Source organism: Urocitellus parryii, chromosome 4 (genome assembly GCF_045843805.1).
Source record: "Urocitellus parryii isolate mUroPar1 chromosome 4, mUroPar1.hap1, whole genome shotgun sequence".
Taxonomy (NCBI): Eukaryota; Metazoa; Chordata; class Mammalia; order Rodentia; family Sciuridae; genus Urocitellus; species Urocitellus parryii.
In genome coordinates, this window is record NC_135534.1 from 58,004,746 (window position 1) to 58,025,676 (window position 20,931).

At 35.4% G+C, this 20,931-nt stretch overlaps 1 protein-coding gene and 1 pseudogene across 1 annotated transcript; both read left to right on the plus strand.

Moving 5' to 3' along the window:
* Positions 1-11,030: 11,030 nt before the first annotated feature.
* LOC144254256 (olfactory receptor 226) lies at positions 11,031-12,029 on the plus strand. The gene has a single exon (XM_077797273.1). It carries the CDS (start codon positions 11,031-11,033, stop codon positions 12,027-12,029), a length of 999 nt encoding a protein of 332 aa, XP_077653399.1.
* Positions 12,030-18,653: 6,624 nt separating this feature from the next.
* On the plus strand, positions 18,654-20,512 carry LOC144254257 (inhibitor of nuclear factor kappa-B kinase subunit alpha-like; annotated as a pseudogene).
* Positions 20,513-20,931: the final 419 nt, after the last annotated feature.

A 20,931-nucleotide genomic window follows, 5' to 3' on the forward strand; every position in this document is an offset into this window, starting at 1 on the left:
AATTTCAAAAAAATCCAAAATCTGAAATGCTTCTTGTTCTAAGCATTTTTGATAAACAATACTTAACTTATGTACAATTGTTTTTCCCACAACAAATAAACAAAGTGAATAAAGTTAAAAACTTTCCAAAGATAAAAATTGAACAGACTACAAAGTAAATAAATAACACATGAAATAATAAATTTTTGGTGACTTAACAACTGGAAACTGTTTCACTTAAATTTCCCCTGGATCATAGATAAACTTCAAAATTATCTTTTGTAAGGCTATTTAGATAATAATTAAAATAATAGTAATTTGAACAACTAAAATAATTTTTGACAATATCAACCAATGGGGAATTTTGAAGTAAACTCCTTCACAATAATTTTATTTCTTTGGAAATACTTCATCAAAAAAGGATTTATAAGCTCTCATTAATGCAAAAAAAAAAAATGGCACTATCAATGAGCTTCTGTTTTAAAGATCTGAGAACACCTTGGCACATAGCATTCTCCAGTAGATGAAACCTCAAAGAAGCAAAGGAAGTTTAGAATGAGTATATATTTTTCTTTTTTATACATAAATAATTATTTTTACTTAATTGGTAAATATTTTTTAAAGAAAACAATTCTTCAAGAAAATAAATTTGACATTATTTGCTGTTATGACTTTCAAAAGTTCAAAAGCATTTGGTAGTTAAAAATGATATGACATGATGTCCTATCCCCTCCCACACCACCTTCTTTCCCTTATTTTGCTCTAGCTTCCACGTATGAGAGAAAACATTCAGATCTTGATTTCTGAGTCTGTCTTATTTCACTTAGCATGATATTCTCCAGTTCCATCCATTTACCAGCCCATAACATTATTTAATTCTTCTTGATGCCTGATTAGTGTAGTTCAGTGGAGTAGAAGAACGAGAGGGAAGAAGATAAGAAGACAAAGGGGTAGAAATATGAAACAAATTTAGCAATACCATGTTATATACATATATAAATGCACAGAAAGAATTTCACCTTGTGTATATATGGAAAATATCAATAAAAATAAATAAATGAAAGAATTAAAGGAAGATCAATAGAGGAGTCAGAATAGGGGGAAGGAGGAGAGAAGGGAAAGGGGGGCAATGGAGATTGAAATTAAATGTCTTGCATGTATTATTTTGTCAAAATGAGCCCAAATACTATGTATAATTATAATGTTCCAATAACAAATGATATGAAATATACTCAGATATTTTACCAATATATAAAAATCGTTAATATAAAAATACTGGAGCTAGGGTTGGGGCTCAGTGGTGGAGCGCTCGCCTTGCACGTGCGAGACCCTGGGTTTGATCCTCAGCACCGCATACAAAAATAAACAAGTGAAATAAAGGTGTTGTGTCCAACTACAACTAAAAAATAAATATTAAAAAATATAAAAATACTCAGATATTTTACTAATTTATAAAAATTACTAATATGAAAATTAATGATAGTTTAAAACTACATCTATTGTTATAAATTTGTCAATAGTAGATTTGTAATGTTTTTCTTAAGATATCTTATAAACAAATTATATAAAGCCAATCTGAATGAAACCTAAAATGAGTACAAATAATCATTTTATTTTTATTCTTTTTTGAATAATTTCTTAATCCATCAATACTTTTAGGCTTAATTTGCTAATCATAACACTCTCAAGTACCGTCAATTTGCCAGCAAATGACATAATAAAATCATTTTCATTCTTTACACTTGTTTTTCTATCTTCAATAAATTTGAAATATGAACACATTTTATAATTCTTTGAGGAAGCATGAAGTAATTAAGATTTACTACAAACAAGAATAAGTGTTGTTGAGAAAGTGGGGAAAAAGGCACACTCATACATTGCTGGTGAGACTGCAAAGTTGTGCAGCCAATGGTGGAAAGCAGTATGGAAAACTTGGAATGGAACCACAATTTGACCCAACTATTCCACTCCTCAGTTTATACCCAAAGGATTTAAAAACAGTGTACTACAGTGATGCAGCCATGTCAATGTTTGTAGCAGCACAATTCACAATAGCTAAATTGTGGAACCAACCTAGATACCATTCTGTAGATGAATGGATAAAGAAAATGTGGTATACATACACAATGGAATATTAGTCGGCATTAAAAGAGAATAAAATCATGGCATTTGCAGATAAATGGATGGAGCTGGAGAATATAATGATAAGTTAAATAAGCCAACCCCCAAAAACCAAATTCCAAATATTTTCTCTGATATAAGGATGCTGATTCATAATGGGGTTCAGGGTGCAGCGTGGGAGGAATAGACTTTAGATACTTTAGAAATTTAGATAGGGCAAAGGGGAGGGAGGGGAAAAGGAGGGAAGTGGGGATAGGAAAGACAGTGGAATGAGACAGACATCATTACCCTAAGTACATGTATGAAAACACAAATGGTGTGATTCTACTTTGTGTACAACCAGAGACATGAAAAATTGTGCTCTATTTGTGTAATATAAATTGAATTGCATTCTGCTGTCATATATAACAAATTAGAATAAATAAAATTAAAAAAAGATTTACTAATTTTCCCATTATTTGCAAGGATCTATGAAAAAAAATTCCAACATTTCTTATAATTATAAATGAAAATATGCTAGATTGTGTTGCAATAAGAAATTATCCCAACTTTTCAGGGCTTTCAAAACAAAGATTAATTTCTTACTCATAATACATATTAATTGTAGATTGATTAAAGTCTGTTCCATGTATTTGTCACTCTGAAACCAAAGATGATTGAATAACATTATATGGAAAACTGTTAGCTTTATTAAAGAAGGTAAAAATTCCCTTGGAAAAGCACATTCTAGTTCTTAAACATTGTACTCAGAATTCACACATCTGTGGCATCAAATGTAATTGATCAAATAAAGTCATATGTCAATAATGATGTCAATGAGAGGAATGTAAAAATCCTCCACCCAGATGGGTAATGAATACTTTGAATAAAACATAATATATGGTAATGTATCCATTATATGTACCAATAGTTACCTTCCTTTTTATACTTAAAAGGCACCTCTTGTCAATAGCATATACTTAATCCAGGATGATAATCCAGGATGATAATTTCTGCCTCTTAATTGGAATATTTACTTTTCTAATTCTGGTTTGGTTTATGTGTTTGTGTCTAATGTAATTTTCTGTCTCTTTTGCTTCTTTCTTGGTATTTTAACTATCTCTGGAATTATTTGTTAGTTTGTTTATGTGTTTCTTCTAGAGATTGTAATGTGAATTCTTGACATATACCAGTCTACTTTAAAGTAATACTATAATTTTTTCGTATGTAATATGACATTTTTACACAAGTAAACTTCTATTTATTCTTTGTCTTTTGTGTTATTGCTGTCATACTTTTAACTTATGCATATTCTGTAAATTTCATGACATATTATTATTTTTGCTACAAAATTTGATCATGAATTTTTACTGATTATGCCACTAAGCACAACTAGAAACTGAACATTATATATAAAACAAACACAAGACTGAAAGATGGGAAAGAAAAAGCTGTCTTACCAGGGACCTTGTGAAACAAGGAATTAAATTATAGTAAGTTTCATGGGTTTGCAAAACAGAAATCTAGAAATGATATAGGTACAGACAAAAGAACTTTGACAAAAGTGTATTTTCTCTTGCTGAACAACCAAGAAGGGGGAAACCAGAAATATTTTAAATAATAACCACTGTATTCCTGCCAAATACAATAGGAAAAAAAACCTGTGGTATTATCCCTACCCTTACTAACAAAGATTTAGTGGGGAGTCAAGACTTCTACCCACCACTTTGGGTAAGAAATTGGGACTTTCAGCCCTCCTGGAAAGTAATGAGCTTCTCTAATCAGAACCACCAGGTGTCAGTGGAGACCATATGGAGTACTTGAACTTCCACCCCCATTCTGTCCTTCTCTCTTCATTTGTTGTGAGAGGATGCCTAATGGAGAATCAGAACGTTCACCATCATCTAGTAGAAATGTGTGTTAGAGCATATCACATATGGAGCAATAACAGCTCTTATACTCCTACCAGGACACTATCAGTGAAAGACTAGGGATTTGGACTTCCACTCCTTACCAACTGTAATTAGAAATCCCACAGTTTTTAGGTCATTGGAGAGTGAATGATGAACCTGGGCTTCCAGCCCCACTTGCCCACTATCCCCTTCAATTTTGGAGCAATATCAAAGAAAGCCTGCTGAGATAGAAAGTTTACAATTCAAATGTAATAAGTGAATACCCATTATGTCTTGGTTTCAATAGAAAATTATTCACCATAGATCCTGGGGAAAAAAATCAAACCAAATGTTAAAAAGATAAAAAATAGATAATAACACTGAGATTATGGAATGTTAGAATTGTCTAATAAATATTCCGAAGCAATCATTACAAAAATACTTCAAAAAAAGAATTAGGAACACATTGAAACAAGTGACAAAATAGAAAATCCCAGAAAAGAAATAGAATATTAAAAAAGACACAAATGGAAATTTTAGAACTGAAAAATAAAATAACTGATAAAAGTTCAGCAGATGGACTTCATGGGTGAATGGAGAGGAGAAGAGAATGTATCACCAAACTGGAAAACAGAACAATAGAAATCACCTAATCAGGACAACAGAAATTACCTAATCAAACAACAGAAAGAAAATAGACTGAAAAAAAATGAAATAGAGATCAAGCACTGCTGAGACTATACGACAAATCTTAATTTTCAAGTTGTTAATATCTTAAAAAAAAGAGGAGCAAGAGAGTAGGACTCCAACAGGATCTAATCAACATTATAGAACAATCATTCCAACAATAGCAGAATACATTTTTTTTTTCAAGTGCCCATGAAAAATATAACAAGATAGACCATATCCTTGGCCACAAAGCAAACCTCAACACATTTAAGAGAATAGAAATCATAAAACATAGGTTCTTTAACCACAATAAATTAAAACTAATTTCTATGAGTTTGACTTTTTCAAGAGTCTGCATAGAAGTTGACATCTTTCTTGTCTCTCTGTGTCTGGCTTATTTCACTTAACATTGTGATCTCCAAATCCATCCACATTGTTGAAAATGATAGGATTCTGTCCTTTTTTTTAAGAGAGAGAGAGAGAGAGAGAGAGAGAGAGAGAGAGAGAGAGAGAATTTTTTAATATTTATTTTTTAGTTTTTTTTTGGTGGACACAACATCTTTATTTTATTTTTATGTGGTGCTGAGGATTGAACCCAGTGCCCTGCGTATGCCAGGTGAGCATGCTACCGCTTGAGCCACATTCCCAGCCCCGATTTTGTCCTTCATAAAGGATTTTCAGACACTCAGCCTACATCTCTTGACTACAGGACATGTGTTCACAGTATATGGCTTTTCCTATACATTGCTGAATTATGTTTTAATATTTTGTTTATATTAACAACAAATATTGTCTATAAATTTTATTTTTGCCCTTTCTTCAATTTTTGTATCAGGGTAATATCAGATTTATAAAATGAAGTGGAAAGTTTTTTCTTTTTTCCTGTTTTCTGGAAGGGGATTATGTAGTATTAGAGTTCTTTATCACTTCTCTGGTGAACCATATAGGTCAAGATATTTCTTTTTTTTTTTTTTTTTCTTGGTACCGGGGATTGAACTCAGGGGCACATGACCACTGAGCTACATCCTTAGCCCTATTTTGTATTTTATTTAGAGACAGGGTCTCACTGAGTTGTTTAGTGCCTTGCTTTTGCTGAGGCTGGCTTTGAACTCATGCTCCTCCTGCCTCAACCTCCTGAGCTGCTGGGATTACAGGTGTGTGCCACCATGCCCAGCATCTTTTTAGAGCTTTTAGACTAAGCATTTATCTTTAATAATTATGAGATTTTTAAAATGGTCTATTTTATATTGGATGAATTGTAATAGTTTGTATTTTTAAAGAAATTGGTTGATTTCTTCTAAATTGTTAAAGTGGTGTGTGCAGAACTGTTCACATTATTCATTTACCATCCTTTTCATTTATTCAGAATTTATGTTGGTACAATTATTCATCTTGCTTCATTCCTTAAATTGATAATTTGTGTCCTTTTTTTATTTGTAATCTTTTTAAAGGTTTGTCAACTTTACTATTCTTTTCATAAAACCTGCTCTTTGTTTCATTAATTTTCTTTTTTGTTTTTCTGTTTCTACTTTCATTGATTTCTGCTCTTTCATGATTTTTTTCTTCCTGTTTGCTTTGTGTTGATATTACTCTTCTTATTTTTCTAAGTTCTTAAAGTGTCAATTTCAGAATTTCTATTTTTCAGAAATGTGTTTTTAGTGCCATAAAATTTTTCTTGGCATTTCTTTAGCTATGTCCCACAAAATTATGACTTTTATCCAATACTACTTTCATTTTCATTCAATGTACTTTAAAATCTCTTTTGAGATTGCTTCTATGATCCATTGATTACCTAGAAGAGTGTTATTTAGGATCCAAATGCAAATGAAACCACAAGACATCATTACACTCTTACCCAAAACACTAAAATTAAAAATAGTGGCAACTTTAAATGATGACAAGGATGCACAAAAACTGTATAACTCATACATTTCTGTCAGTGATATAAGATGTGGTTACCACTCTAGAAAACAGTTTGAGAGTTTCTTTTAAAAAAACTGATCATTTGATTCACATACACCTCAGTACTTGCACTCTGTGCATTTGTCCCAGAAAAAATGAGAACAAATGTTCACATGAAAACCACATACAATGTTTATAGTAGCTTTATTCACAATAGCCCCACCTGAAAACAACCCAGATATTATTCAACTGTTGTATATTTAAACTAAAGTATGTCCATAGTGTGGGATGCTACTCAATAGTTAAGAAAAGTCAGATATTGATACAATCAATTGTTTTTTTTTTTATTTTCTTTGTGATTCTCCAGAAAATGTTGGAGAAAAGAAAAGCAAAATGCTGGAAAAAAAATAAAAGCCAATTCCAAAAGATTACATAGAGTATGATTCCTTTTATAGCATTCCTAAAATGGCAAAACACAAAAATAGAGAACAGATTAGTGGTTGCCAGAGGTAAAGGAAAGGTTAAGGGCAGGAGAGAAATGGGGCCCCCATCATAGTTCACACACTTTACGTCTTATAGTATTTACTCCTCAGTGACTCTGTGAGGCACATAAATATTGTTAAGTAGATTAGGAATCTAAGGCTCAAAGAAGTTAAGTAAATTGCCCCAAATTATTTTACTGAGTTTCCCAAACATTTCACTTGTATCTCTTTTTGGTCTCTTGGACTCCTGCCTTGGAATCATCCCAAAGCATCAGAAGGAGGAGGAGAAAACAAAGGCGAAAGAAAATAAGTGCAAGATAAAGGGATCTTGATTGGTTTGCAGAGCTCTCTGATATGGAAGGAAGAGAAGGTGGAGTCTCTGTATCTTTCTTTGCCCTGATGCTTAAAATGTCTTTTAAATACACTCCCTAAGTCCTCTGCTAACCAGTCTAGCCATCTCATCTAAAAGAGTGAGTAGATTCTATTATCTGCTGATTTCTCTTCAAGTGGTCAGTTCTCCCATGTTTTCTTTATTTTTCTCAATACTTCCATTTTCTTATTCCTCTGTACACCTAACAGAACTCTGAACTCGTATTAATATTGTCCACATCTGGTCCATTCTATTGATACTCAGACCAATACACTTTCTTTATCTTTTTCATTCATGTTCTTTATTCCTATTCTGCCTGTTCTTCCTATGTCCTTTATGATCTTCCATTACTAGTTCATTCTTTCCATATTCTATATCTTCACCTAATATTCTCTCATTGAATCTATAGTCTATACTGCAAGTTCATCTTACCCTAATACCATAACTTTTATCTAGACAGTCCAATCTTCCTGCACTTAATCTAATATCCTCATGATTTTTCTGGCACCTGAAGATTTACAATCAGTGTGTCTTTCCAAATCTGTCAAACTTTTTGGTAATCTATTGAAATTCTCCACTTGTGATCATTTCTACTCAAATACTTTTTATATTCTGCCTTCATTATATTTCACTCCTATTATTTGCAGTTCATTTATTCTGTGCATATTATACCTTTCTCCACTTTTCCATCCACCTGTGCATCCATATAGCCATTATAGTGTCTTTGCTAACTAAAGAAGACCCTCTAATAGGAAATACTGTCAAGAGAGAAAGATATACCAGTTAATAATCTATGTCTGCAGAATATGGATAGTTTGGGAGGAGTGTTTGTCAATACTGGATGCCCTCATGGTCACTCCAGATATAAGTGGAAGAATAGAATGAGGAAGTTCAGTCTGGAGTAAGAAAGACAAGGTAAGAAAACTATTGAAATCACTAAGTTAAGAAATATCAAGGACCTGCTATAAGGGTCTAGAGAAAAGGCAGTAGAAACAGGACAGGAGAAAGGAGACAGACCTGAGGGACAGTGAAACAGACAGTTTAGATAGTATTTAGATTACTGTGGGTGGAATGTGGGGCAGAAGGAGGATGAGCATGAAATATCTAGGAAACTTCCAGGTCTCTGGCATAGGTGACTCCATGGAAACAAATGCCATTCATTGTGATAGAGGAATAATGGGTTTGGGAAGGATTTCTCTAGAATACATTTCATTTGAGAAACTCTAGTGACTTCTGGGAAATTATGTCCACTCCTTGTTTTATCAGTAACAATATATGGGGCCACTTCAACTACGTAGCTCCTCTTTTATATCTATCTGAGTAATGGCAGCAGTGATACAGCAAATAAAATGGTACTTAAGCTTTCACATTATTTAATGGGAGCAGTAATGAGAAGAAACTCACCCAAACTACAAAGGCAAAAGGAAAAGAAGAGTAATTGATGAGGGGATGCCACATGAGCCAGGACTTAAAGGCAAGTAGGAGTCAGTCATGCTCACGACACAGCAACAGGAGCAGAGTTAGGTGGTGATAACATGTCTTAGAGCTTCAGAGCTTACAAAACAATATGGACTGTGGCAAGAAGCAAAATTTTGGTGAAAGTAAGGGAAGATCAAGTATCTGTAGGTCTTGTTAAACAGTTCAAACATTATTATGTAGGTAATGGGGCACTGTGGACAGGTTTTAAGTAGAGGAGTAGAGGAAGGAGATTTGAGGTGTGGGGGTGAGATCACAGGCAGAGACACCAATTAGGAGTTCACCTGTGAAAGTTTTATTATTTTCAAGTTTGCAGAGCATCAAATGTTAAGGTAGTCTTCTATTATCCTATTCTATTAAAGGATAAGTGGGCAGGTCTGAGACCAAGGGGGTCAAAAGCCCAATGAATGGCATACAAGTCAGTTATTGAGGAGAAAAGACCAAGGCAAAGGTCAAAAAGGACAATTGCAAGTTTGAGTTCCCACTTAGGAAGCTAGTGCATGATGGGGAGATGGACATGGCAGTGTAAGCTTTTTGTGTTAGAATACGAAGACACATTCCTACTACTAGATCATGAGCTTCTTAAACACTATTAACCCTTATGTACTACAAACTCGTAACTTATGAATAATCTAGAACATCATTGATCCATTTAAATTTTGAAACAAACAATATTTGGATGAGGATGGTAAGAACAGAGGTGATGGGAAATGCAAGTCTCTCATACTGAGAGAAATGTCAAGGGCTCAAGTAACGACAGCAGAGTATAAAGAGACGAGAATCTCAGGTATAAAATTATTAGCAGGTTAAAGTTTGATTTGCCAGCACATTTTGCTCCTAGTACCTCATAGAAGCTAAGAGTAAAGGTCTTCATAGGTCTAAGAGTAAAACAAAAGAAAATTTGTGAGAGGAAATAGCACTGAGGTATTCAGCTGACTGACTAGTCCATTCTTTCTAATCTGTGCACTCCTCTCAATTTATGATCATACAGGGGGTGGGGTGAAAAATAGTCCTTTATTCAAATCAATCATCATGTGAAAACGCTAGTTTTTATTTCACATTAGGTCCAGAAAAACTTGAAGTTTCAAAAGAGAAAAATTTGTCTTTGATATCAAGATAAACAGAGAGTGGTCCACCAAATGTAAATTGGTCTTGAGGCTAAAAGAAAGTGCTCTACTCTCATTCCAAGAGAGTTAGCACAACTTTTATAACTGATGGGATTGTCAGTTCTTCTGACATCTGGCATCTATTTCCTAGCATGATTTTCCAGTGTGTCCCATGTCCTTCCCTTGAGTGCTGAGCTTTGTGGGACTTTCATCCTACAGTTGTTGTAACCTTTGGTGTTCTGCTTTGGTCTCTTTTCTTTGCAGGTAGGAACTGCTTGTCTAGCTGAATCCCAATAATTCCCTCTCCTATATGTGAATTTAGGATATATCTTACATTCCATCCTGCATATCACCTGAATATTTTAGAAGTATCAAGATCCTAACTTCCTGGTCTCATTTCTTACCATCTATGTGACCTAGAGCATGTCTCTTAATCTCTCTATACTTCAGTTTCCCTAGGTATTAAGTGAGGCAATTACTCAGAGTAGTTGAAAGATTTTCCTGAAGATCAAGTGAACTAATTCTGCAGTGCCTGCAATAATAATGCACAGTAAATGCTCAGATGTGTTATATAGTATTGTCATTCCTCCACTCTGAAATTTATTTCCTCACAATAGAATCACAATCCAACTTATGACAAATTCTCACTTTAGGGCAACTGAAACTCACCATTTTGGGTTTATTTTTATTTTGCTTATGAAAATTTATTACTACTTTATTTTCATTATCAAAATTGATGATCTTAATCATTCCCTCTTGCTTTTGTATAGGACCAAAGAGAGACCTTGGGATCAACTAGCATCATCTTACTTGGTGTTTCTCAATACATGCTTCCCAAAGTGCCAGAACCAACTTCTATTCTGTCTCCAAAACAAACCTATTTAGTTTTGTGCATGTTCGTATTATCATATTTCTCAGCTCAGTGATTAATTATATGTACTCTATATACTGCATCTTATCAACATAAACCCACCAAGAGAAAAGCTAGGTTCTTGAGGCTGCCTCTTGAAGACACTCTATTTCCGTCTCCTGAAGAACTGTGGACAAATCTGACATGGAGCGGAGGAACCATAGTGGGAGAGTGAGTGAGTTTGTGTTGCTGGGCTTCCCAGCTCCTGTGCCTCTGCGGGCACTGTTGTTCTCCCTTTCTCTGCTGGCCTATGTGTTAGTGCTATCTGAAAACACCCTCATCATTGTGGCAATTAGGAACCACTCCACCCTTCACAAACCCATGTATTTTTTTCTGGCTAATATGTCCTTCCTAGAGATCTGGTATGTCACTGTCACTATTCCCAAGATGCTTGCTGGCTTCATTGGGTCCAAGCAGAATCATGGACAGATAATCTCCTTTGAGGGTTGCATGACCCAGCTTTACTTTTTCCTGGGCTTGGGCTGCACTGAGTGTGTCCTTCTTGCTGTTATGGCTTATGATCGCTATGTGGCCATCTGTCATCCTCTCCATTATGCTGTCATTGTGAGTGGCCGGCTGTGTGTACAGCTAGCTGCTGGCTCCTGGGCTGGAGGCTTTGGCATCTCCATGGTCAAAGTGTTTCTCATTTCTCGCCTTTCTTACTGTGGCCCCAACATCATCAACCACTTCTTCTGTGATGTCTCCCCATTGCTCAACCTTTCATGCACTGACATGTCCATAGCAGAACTTACAGACTTTGTTCTGGCCATTTTTATCCTGCTGGGACCACTCTCTGTCACTGGAGCTTCCTACATGGCCATTACTGGTGCTGTGATGCGCATCCCCTCCGCCGCTGGACGCCATAAAGCCTTTTCCACCTGTGCCTCTCACCTCACTGTTGTGGTCATCTTCTATGCAGCCAGTATCTTCATCTATGCCCGGCCTAAAGCACTCTCTGCTTTTGACACCAACAAGCTGGTCTCTGTACTCTATGCTGTCATTGTACCTTTGCTCAATCCCGTCATCTACTGCTTGCGTAACCAAGAAGTCAAGAGAGCCCTACGTCGAACTCTTCACCTGTACCAGGGACAGGATGCTAACCTGAGGAAATCTGGCAGAGAAATGGTTAGAGGGGAAGTGTGAAGTCTGGTGAAACTGGGGTTGATACCTTCTATGAAGTCCTCTGGAGTTCCGGGGGCCAAAATTAGAGGTTAGCATTTCAAAGGAATCTCTGCAGAGAATACCTCCTATGATTAGACCAGGAGAAGGAAGAGGAATGGATTGTAAGCCAGAAGTTAAATTTCTACAGGCCTTTTCTATAAATTACGCGCTTGAGGCGGGTCTAGTATTGTGTCCACTATTGAATTTACACAGTCCCACTTCTACCCAAGGAAGTACAGGCTTCGTTATGGAAAAACAACAGACTTTATCATGAGCTCTCATCTATGAGAGCCTACTGACTGTTACCTGTAAGGTAACAGAGGTTCAGGAGGTGATCACTCTAGTGTGAGTTACAAAGCAAGGAGATAAGAAGCAGACATCCTGTGTTGACAAATTATCATTTCTTTGACCACAGGGTTTCTAGTTTCATTTTTAATTTACCGAGGTCAGTGTCTACATTAAACTGGTGACTGAAAGAGACTGTTTCTTTCTTTCTTTCTTTCTTTCTTTCTTTCTTTCTTTCTTTCTTTCTTTCTTTCTTTTTTAAATGAATCTTTTTTGTAGATGGACACAATACAATGCCTTTATTTTTATGTGGTGCTGAGAATCAAACCCAGGTCCCGCCCGTGCTAAGCAGAGCGCTCTACTGCTGAGCCACAATCCCAGCCCGCAACTGTTTCTTTTAATCTTCTGTCTCCCTAGTTAGGCTATAGGCATCATGGAGGCAGGATCACATGTGCTTAAATGCCATTTTAATACGATGGCCCTCAACAGTACCTAATACATAATGGCTATGAATAAATATAATAAATAAATATAGCTTGGAGTCATGGAGGCAAGGAACATGTGTCACACATACAGATGAATTTGGCAGGCACAGGAGCTAAATCCTTTACTAGGATATGGAAGGCTACAAATTGACTCAGTCTTGCTGAAAAGAGATATAAATATATATTACAAACTCTAAAAATATTGAAACCATTCTGATTCAAAAAGATTTGTGGAGATATTTTTATTTATAATGACAATAATGTGGAAATATACTTAACTTTTACAAATAGGGCATTATTTAAGTGAATTAGAGACATTAAAAGGAATATTATGAAGATATGAAAATAATACAATCTAAATAGAATTAATGACAGAAAGATTGTTCTTAATATTCTCAATATGTGAAAAGGTTAGGCTACCTAAGATATCAAAAGAATCAGCCTTATTTATTTGTTTAAATCTAAATAGAAAGAATTTTAATAAATTATTGGTGATAGCTATGCAATGGATCTCTTATAAATTATATACTGTGGTAAAGCATTGTTCCCAATATATTTATTTAAATAAACATTTCTTAGTCAATAAAATCTATAATTTTATTTATCTGGATAGAAAGATAGTTGGAAGATATGTAATATAATTTTCAGAAATTTAGCTCTCTACTCTTTTGCCCAAGACCCCCCAGAACCCTGAAGACAAAGAAGCTTCTATCTCCAATTATGGCATCTGATTATTGCTGTTTTTTTGTTTTTTTGTTTTTGTTTTGTTTTGTTTTTTTTTTTTAGTTATCTGCTACTCAATAAAGTTTGTGAAAGGCTACTAGCAAGGATTATTGGGCATTGCTTGCTAGTCTAGACTTACCACAAATTTTAAATAATAAATATATTTGTGCCAAAACTTTTGTATAACCTTGTAAGTGTCTTACAGTAAGTTTAAAGATGACTGGATATAAAGATTATCAAAAGTCTACCCTAAACTGTCACCTCCTGAACAAGTTTCTGAAGGGGATAATGATCTGGAGGGGGTGTCCTTATCTGGACATCACTATTATAGGTTTACTCTAGTTAATAGAAAGTACAAATGAGATGTTGGTTTTTCTTCCTTGTGTTTTTCTTTATTTTCTGAGCCTTTTATAACGAAATGCATTACCTTTTCAAGTTAAAAAAAATCTCTAATTTTGACTTCAAGTTTGAATTTAAATACTTCAGGTATGGAAATAATATTTAGCATAGTTTCCTGAATATATTCATCTTTTGATAAAAAAATGAATGAGGAGAAGTTTGTTTCTATGTGAACTATGACAAGATTGAGCCCTCTATTGCCCTGGACTGAATTTCAATAGTTGTATGACCTTCATGGCTTTCACTGATTTTAAGGTCATTAAACTTCCTGAGGTTTTTCAAAATGAATCATTAATATCTGGTAAAGTTTTTTTCATTCTGCATTGATTTAACTTATTTCTCCATTTAATGTAGATGTGGGACTTTGTTTTATTCCTGTTCCATGTGGTCCTATTTGTTTCAGACTATCTTTATAATCTGCCAATCTTTCAAATTGTTGCATAGATGATGTAACTTTTGGGGAGGTCACTATTCTCTTGCATCAGTACAGGAGGCAGAATTTCTGGTTTGTTCAGAAAGGAGTGCTATTCAGCATTTCCAAAGGCAGCTAACATCTACAGGAAAGTGATAATCAATACAGAGGATTTTTGTGCCCAAAATATTGGTGGGAAGTGCCTCAGTGGTAGTGCACTTGCCTGGCATGCACAAGGGCCCAGGTTCAATCCCTAGTAACCTCCTTCAAGAAAAGTCGGGTGGTTCCCACTAATGTTGAATAAAACTCTGCCTTTCAAATTTCTTCACAGCATGTTCTGATTCTCCTTTTGGTCTTTATTTTAAACTCTTGTTCACTACAAACCTTATACACATAGATTTTTTTATTGCTATTACAGTATTTATTTTATATAAACAATCTAGTATCTTAACATTTGCCAACATTTAACATTGTTAGCAAATATCCCCAAGATCTTTCTGGATGAATAATATTTTAGATATAACAATCATCCTGCAGTTCTGAAAACCCTATTTCTGCTATTAAAAAAACTATTGCAGTTATGAAATATGAGCAACGACTGTCAAATATTAGAGCAGAGGAGACTAAATTAACAAGATTCCTATGTGCAGTATAGTATATTGCATTAGATCCTGAAACATAAAAAAATTTTAATGGAAAAATTTTAAAAATGAATAAAATGGTAAAATTTAAATAGTGGTACTATGTCAATTTTCATTTCTTAGGTTTGACAATTATACATGGAATGAAAGAGGATTATATTAAGGGAAAAAGACTGAGGAATATATGAGACCTCTTTTTACAATCTTCGTATTTTTCTGTAAATCTATTCCAAAATAAAATATATATTAAATTATGACTAGTCTTTTTAGACCTAATAATTTAATACAAGTTTGATTATTTGCAGTGGTTTCCACAAAATGAAATTATGCTGTGCTTTCCTTCATGGTTACAATGGTATATACAGCTAACACTCTTCTTTTGTGAAAATATTTTTTAAAATTTTTTTACCTGAAGTCTTAATTCTCATGACATGTATTCATCAATATTTTGTTTTTAACTCAGCTAATTTATAAGAGAGAGTTAAAGAAAAACCTATATCTGGTTAACTGCTTTATACATTTCTCACTCTAGCCAAGTATATCAGCTCTCTTAGAAAGCACTCTTAGGTGCCGGCAAGGATAGAACAATTACAGGAGATATGGATGATGAGAGCCTAAAAGGCAGCTGTCTTTATTCCTCAGAGCAAGATTGCTTTCCCTGATTTTCACATTCCATAGTCTCATTTCATGAAGACCAGTAGTCCCAGCCTTCCCAGAACCAGTGTCAACTGATATGCCTTTAAACAAAGAGGAAAAGGAGGAGGAAGCAAGGGCTAGATTCACTCTCCCCCACCAAGTTCCAACCAGTCATTAGTAGACCTTCATATCCTCAAGAGCTGCACAAAGCTCTTCAGGCTTTTGCTTAAGCTCCATTCAGCCACCTTTGACTATAGACCAAGACACAAATGCATCAGATGAGCCTTTGTTCTTTCAAAACTTCTAGCCATCAATTCTAGAGTTTATGGTTACTTGAGGCACAATTTGTAGCAGAGATCCTGAGAACTCCCTAGACTATGGTCAACTCTACACACAAGGGGGCTGCTGCTTCCCCTGTTCCGAGCACATGGTGCACCCTTTGAGAGAGTGTCCCTTCAGTGACTGCATGCTTCCTGGAGTCCAAGGCAGTGATTATGACCTCTAGTCACTGCAGAGGCCTCATTATTCTTTGTCTCATTATTTTAGTCAGTTTTTTAATTTGTGTCAAAAAAAAAACCTTGACAAAAACAATAAAGAGAAGGAAAAGTTTATTTTAGCTCATTGTTAAAGAGACTCAGTCCATGGTGGGCTGAATCCAGAGCTCTGAGCCCAAGGTGAAGCAGAACACCATGATGGAAGGGCATGGTGAAGGAAATCATCTCAGAACATGATGGCCAGGAAATAGAGAGAGCTCCACTCACAAGGGACAATATTTATATATCAAAGTCATGACCCCTGACCTATCTCCTCCAACCACAACCTACCTGCTTATAGTTACCACCCAGTTAATCCTTATCAGTGGATTGATTCACTATTAGGTTACAGCTCTCATAATAATTTCAACTCTGAACCTTTTTTGCATTGTCTCACGTATGAGCTTTTGGGGGACACATGATATGTGAGACATAACACTCACTTTTTGCTGTCATTCTGATACTGCCAGTTATTGGTGATAAGTCCTGCTTCCCTACATGTTGAAGTTTAAACATTAAAGAAGCACGCATATGAAGCATATGAAGCAGGGTTTATTTAAAAAGGAGTAACACAGACTTCTCCTGGGAGGAAGAAGAGGACCACAGCTGATATCATGGTATCCCATGAAGCGAAGTGTTCTGCCCTTTTTATATGTCCTAGGCTGCCTTTGTTCTCCTGCCTTTCCCCCCTTATCTTTCTTCTTCCTGCCTTCAGTGGGGCGATCAAAAGGTGGGAAATAGGTGGCCTGAAGGGGGCAGGGCAGGATGGAGTAAACACGGACACATTAACAACCTTTTAGCTCCCTGTAGGGAGGGGAAAGTCCTGGGACAGGGTACCTTGGCAGCAGGTCGGAGCAGGGGCAGGTTCTTGATAAAAACCCTCAGGGAACAGTCTCCAACTTCCAAGACTCACTCAGCATTGGCCTCCTAGATCTGACCTGACTCGATTTACCTATCTACACTGACTGCCTGTCTACTTCTGGCTTCAATTCCACATTCTTTCCTGTGCTAGTCTCTCTATATTGAAAGCCCTTTCACTTCATTCCTATTGATCACATCTGGGCCATCACTCTTACTTTAGCACAGGTAATATTCCACATTTGCATAAAGCAGTGTTAGAACTGTTAATATATTTTACTTTTGATCCTTTCATCAATACTGACAAGGGAACTATTTTTTTTAATTCCACTTTAAGATGGATAAACTAAGGAATGAAAAAAATTTCTAAAGCAAAGGTTTAAAAAAATGGTTGAACTTATATTAAGAACCAGTTCTGACTGCAGAAACAAAATTATTTCTCAAACTACTTCCAAACTACCTTGTTTTCATGAGTCTTGGATGACACTTTTTGATGAAATCTTTTTTTTTTTTTACATTTTTGTTCTTGTTATTTCTTTTTTAACGGGCTTCATTTTTTTAATATTTATTTTTTTAGGTGTAGATGGACACAATACAATGCTTTTATTTTTATGTGGTGCTGAGGATCGAACCTGTGTCCCACATGTGCTAGGCGAGCGCTCTACCGCTGAGCCACAATCCCAGCCCTGATGAAATCTTTTCTAGGTACCTAAATTAAAAAGCATATCTTCCTCCTTGTAGTTTCTAGAACATTTTGTACATGTTGTGGCACATGTAACATTCTATGCTTATCATAGTACATTCTTCTTATTTTACCAATAATACCATAAGTTTGCAAAGGGAAGATACCATCACGAACATATTTTTATTCTTAAGACTGTTTAGCATAGCATTATATATATATATATATATATATATATATATATATATATATATATGAGTTCAATAAGACCAAGAAGGTTTTTTAAATAAAGAATGAACAAATAGGGAGCAGCCCCAGTAAGGGCAGGCCCTGGGAGATGCAGGAGTGTTGTGGCACCTTCAGAAATGTTTGTCTGTACCAGTATTGGGCATTTGATAGCAATTAATCAAAATAGCAATTAAGTCTTGTCACCTAGAGCTAAATACCGAAAACAGAGAATGGGAGAGCCATGAAATCCAGATCATGTAGTTGAAGTATGCTGATGTTGTAAAGGCCTGTGATGTTCCTGAGGAATTGAATTTTTAATAAATGATGTGCCTCTTGTAGCAATGAAATACTGTCCTGGAGGAAATCTTTGGAAGCTACTCAACAAACCAGAAAATCGTTGTGGAATTAAAGAAAGCTAAATATTTTCTTTATTGAGTGATACAGGGGTCTGGGATTCCATATTTATATGAAAACAAAATTATACATCAAGATCTAAAACCTGAAAATATAGTTTTTCAAGATGTTGCTGGAGGGCTGGGGATGTGGCTCAAGCGGTAGCGCGCTCGCCTGGCATGCGTGCGGCCGGAGTTCAATCCTCAACACCACATACAGACAAAAATGTTGTGTCCGCCGATAACCAAAAAATTTAAAAAAACTATTAAAAAATTCTAAAAAAAAAGAGATGTTGCTGGAAAGGTAATGCATAAAATAATTGATCTTGGATATGTCAAAGATGTTGATCAAGGAAGTCTCTGTACACCTTTTGTGAGATCACCACAGTATCTGACCCTAGAGTTCTTTGAGAATAAGCCTAACAGTCATGGTTGAATTATTGGAACTTTGGGACCCCTGGTGTTTGAAAGTATGGCTGGATATAGACTTTTTTTTTTTTTGCATCATCTGCAGCCATTTACCTGGCATGAGAAGATTAATAAGAAGGATTCAAAGTGTATATTTGCATGTGAAGAGATGACAGGAGAAGTTGGGTTTAGTAGTCATTTACCTCAACCAAATAGCCTTTGTAGTTTAATAGTGGAGTCCATGGAAATCTGGCTACAGTTGATGTTGAATTGGGACCCACAGCAAAGAGGGGGACCTATTGATCTTGCTTTGGAGCAAGCAAAATGTTCTATATTAATGGATCACATTCTGAATTTGAAAATAGTAAACATTCCAAATATGATTTCTGCAAAGTTCATTTCTTTTCTGTTACCACCTGATGCAAGTCTTCATTCACTACACTCTCACATTGAGCATGAAACTGGAATAAATACTGGTTTTCAAGAACTCTTTTCAGAGACAGGAATTTCTTTGGAATTTTTAGGTATAAGGCCATAGTATTGTAAATAGAAAAGTAAACCTCATTTAATGTTCTAGATGAAGTTAGAGGCTGTGATAGCTGTATGGTTTATTTGTTGGATAAAAGTAAGACTGTGTATGAAGGACCATTCACTTTCAGAAGTTTATCAGATTGTGTAAATTATATTGTATAAAACAGAAAAATACAGCTTCCAATTATATAGCTACATAAAGTATGGACTGAAGCAGGGCACTATGTGTCTGGGATAAAAGAAGACTACAGCAGGCTCTTTCAGGGACAGAGGGCAGCAATGTTAAGTCTTCTTAGATATAATGCTAACTTGACAAAAATGAAGAACACATTGATCTCAGCATCACAGCAACTGAAAGCTAAATTGGAGTTTTTTCACAAAAGCATTCAGCTAGACTTAGAGAGAGATTGTGAACAGATGACTTATGGGATATCTTCAGAAAAAAATGCTAAAAGCATGGAAAGAAATGGAAGAAAAGGCCATTCACTGTACGAAGTTGGTGTCATTGGATACCTTAAGGGTCAGATTATGTCTTTTTACACCGAAATCATGGAACTACAGAAAAGCCTATATGGAATACATCAGGGAGATTTTGATGGAATCTCCAGAACAACATGCAATTGATCTATATAAGCAGTTACAGCACAGACCTGCAGATCACTCCTTTCAGCAGTAGCACAGAGATGGTAACGATCATTATGCATACTGTGCAGAGTCAGGGCCATGTTCTCAAGGAGCTATTTGGTCATCTGAGCAAGTTGTTGGGTGTAAGCAGAAGATTATTAATCTACTCCCCAAAATGGAAATGACCTTCAGTAACATCAAAGAAGCTGACAATACTATCATATTTTGCAGAGAAAAAGGCAGAAAGAAATATGGCATCTTCTTAAAATTGCCTGCACACAGAGTTCTGCCTGGTCCCTTATTGGATCCAGTCTAGAAGGTACAGTAAACCCTCAAGCATCAGCATGGCTGCTGACTTTAGAAGAACGTGCACAACCTCTGTCATGTGTGGAAGACTCTAGTACAAGTGATAGAAAAAAATTTGAACTGTCTTGTTCCTTTAAGCAGTATTATTTGTGAAACAAATGAGGAACAGGGCAATAGTATGATGAATCTTGATTATAGTTGGCTAACAGAACAACTTGCCTCTTGTTCACTGACCTCAAACCTATGGAAGTTGTTGCTGTACATGTTGGAACTTGTTTTTTTCTCCATGAAACCGCTCTTCACATGCCAATCAGAGAAATAATGACTGTGATCAGAAACTACCAAGACGTTACAAGCACACTATCCTGATTTTTAAATAAAGTTGACTTCCAAACAGGATTTTATTTTATAAGAAAGTCACTGAACATATTTAAATATTTGTTTTAATACGATAGCTACTTTGGAACATCATTGAAGCTTCTTCAAACCTGGCAAAACATTACTTATTTAACTACAATAATGCCTTCCAAAGTTTTAATTTTTAGGTATAAGGCCATAGTATTGTACATAGGAAAGTAAGCCTCATTTAATGTACATTTTAAGTAAAAGTGTCTACCTATGTTTCTGTGGAAGAAACTGCTCACAAGTAAAACAGTACTTCGTGAAGAATAAGCCCTACCTCCTTGTGTTGTACTCATTAAGTGCTTTTCCAGGCATAAAGAGTTGTCTCAATCCCATTTT

Bases quoted from the DNA above. Each gene is read 5' to 3' on its own strand.
- LOC144254256 (XM_077797273.1), top strand. From the start codon at position 11,031: ATGGAGCGGAGGAACCATAGTGGGAGAGTGAGTGAGTTTGTGTTGCTG.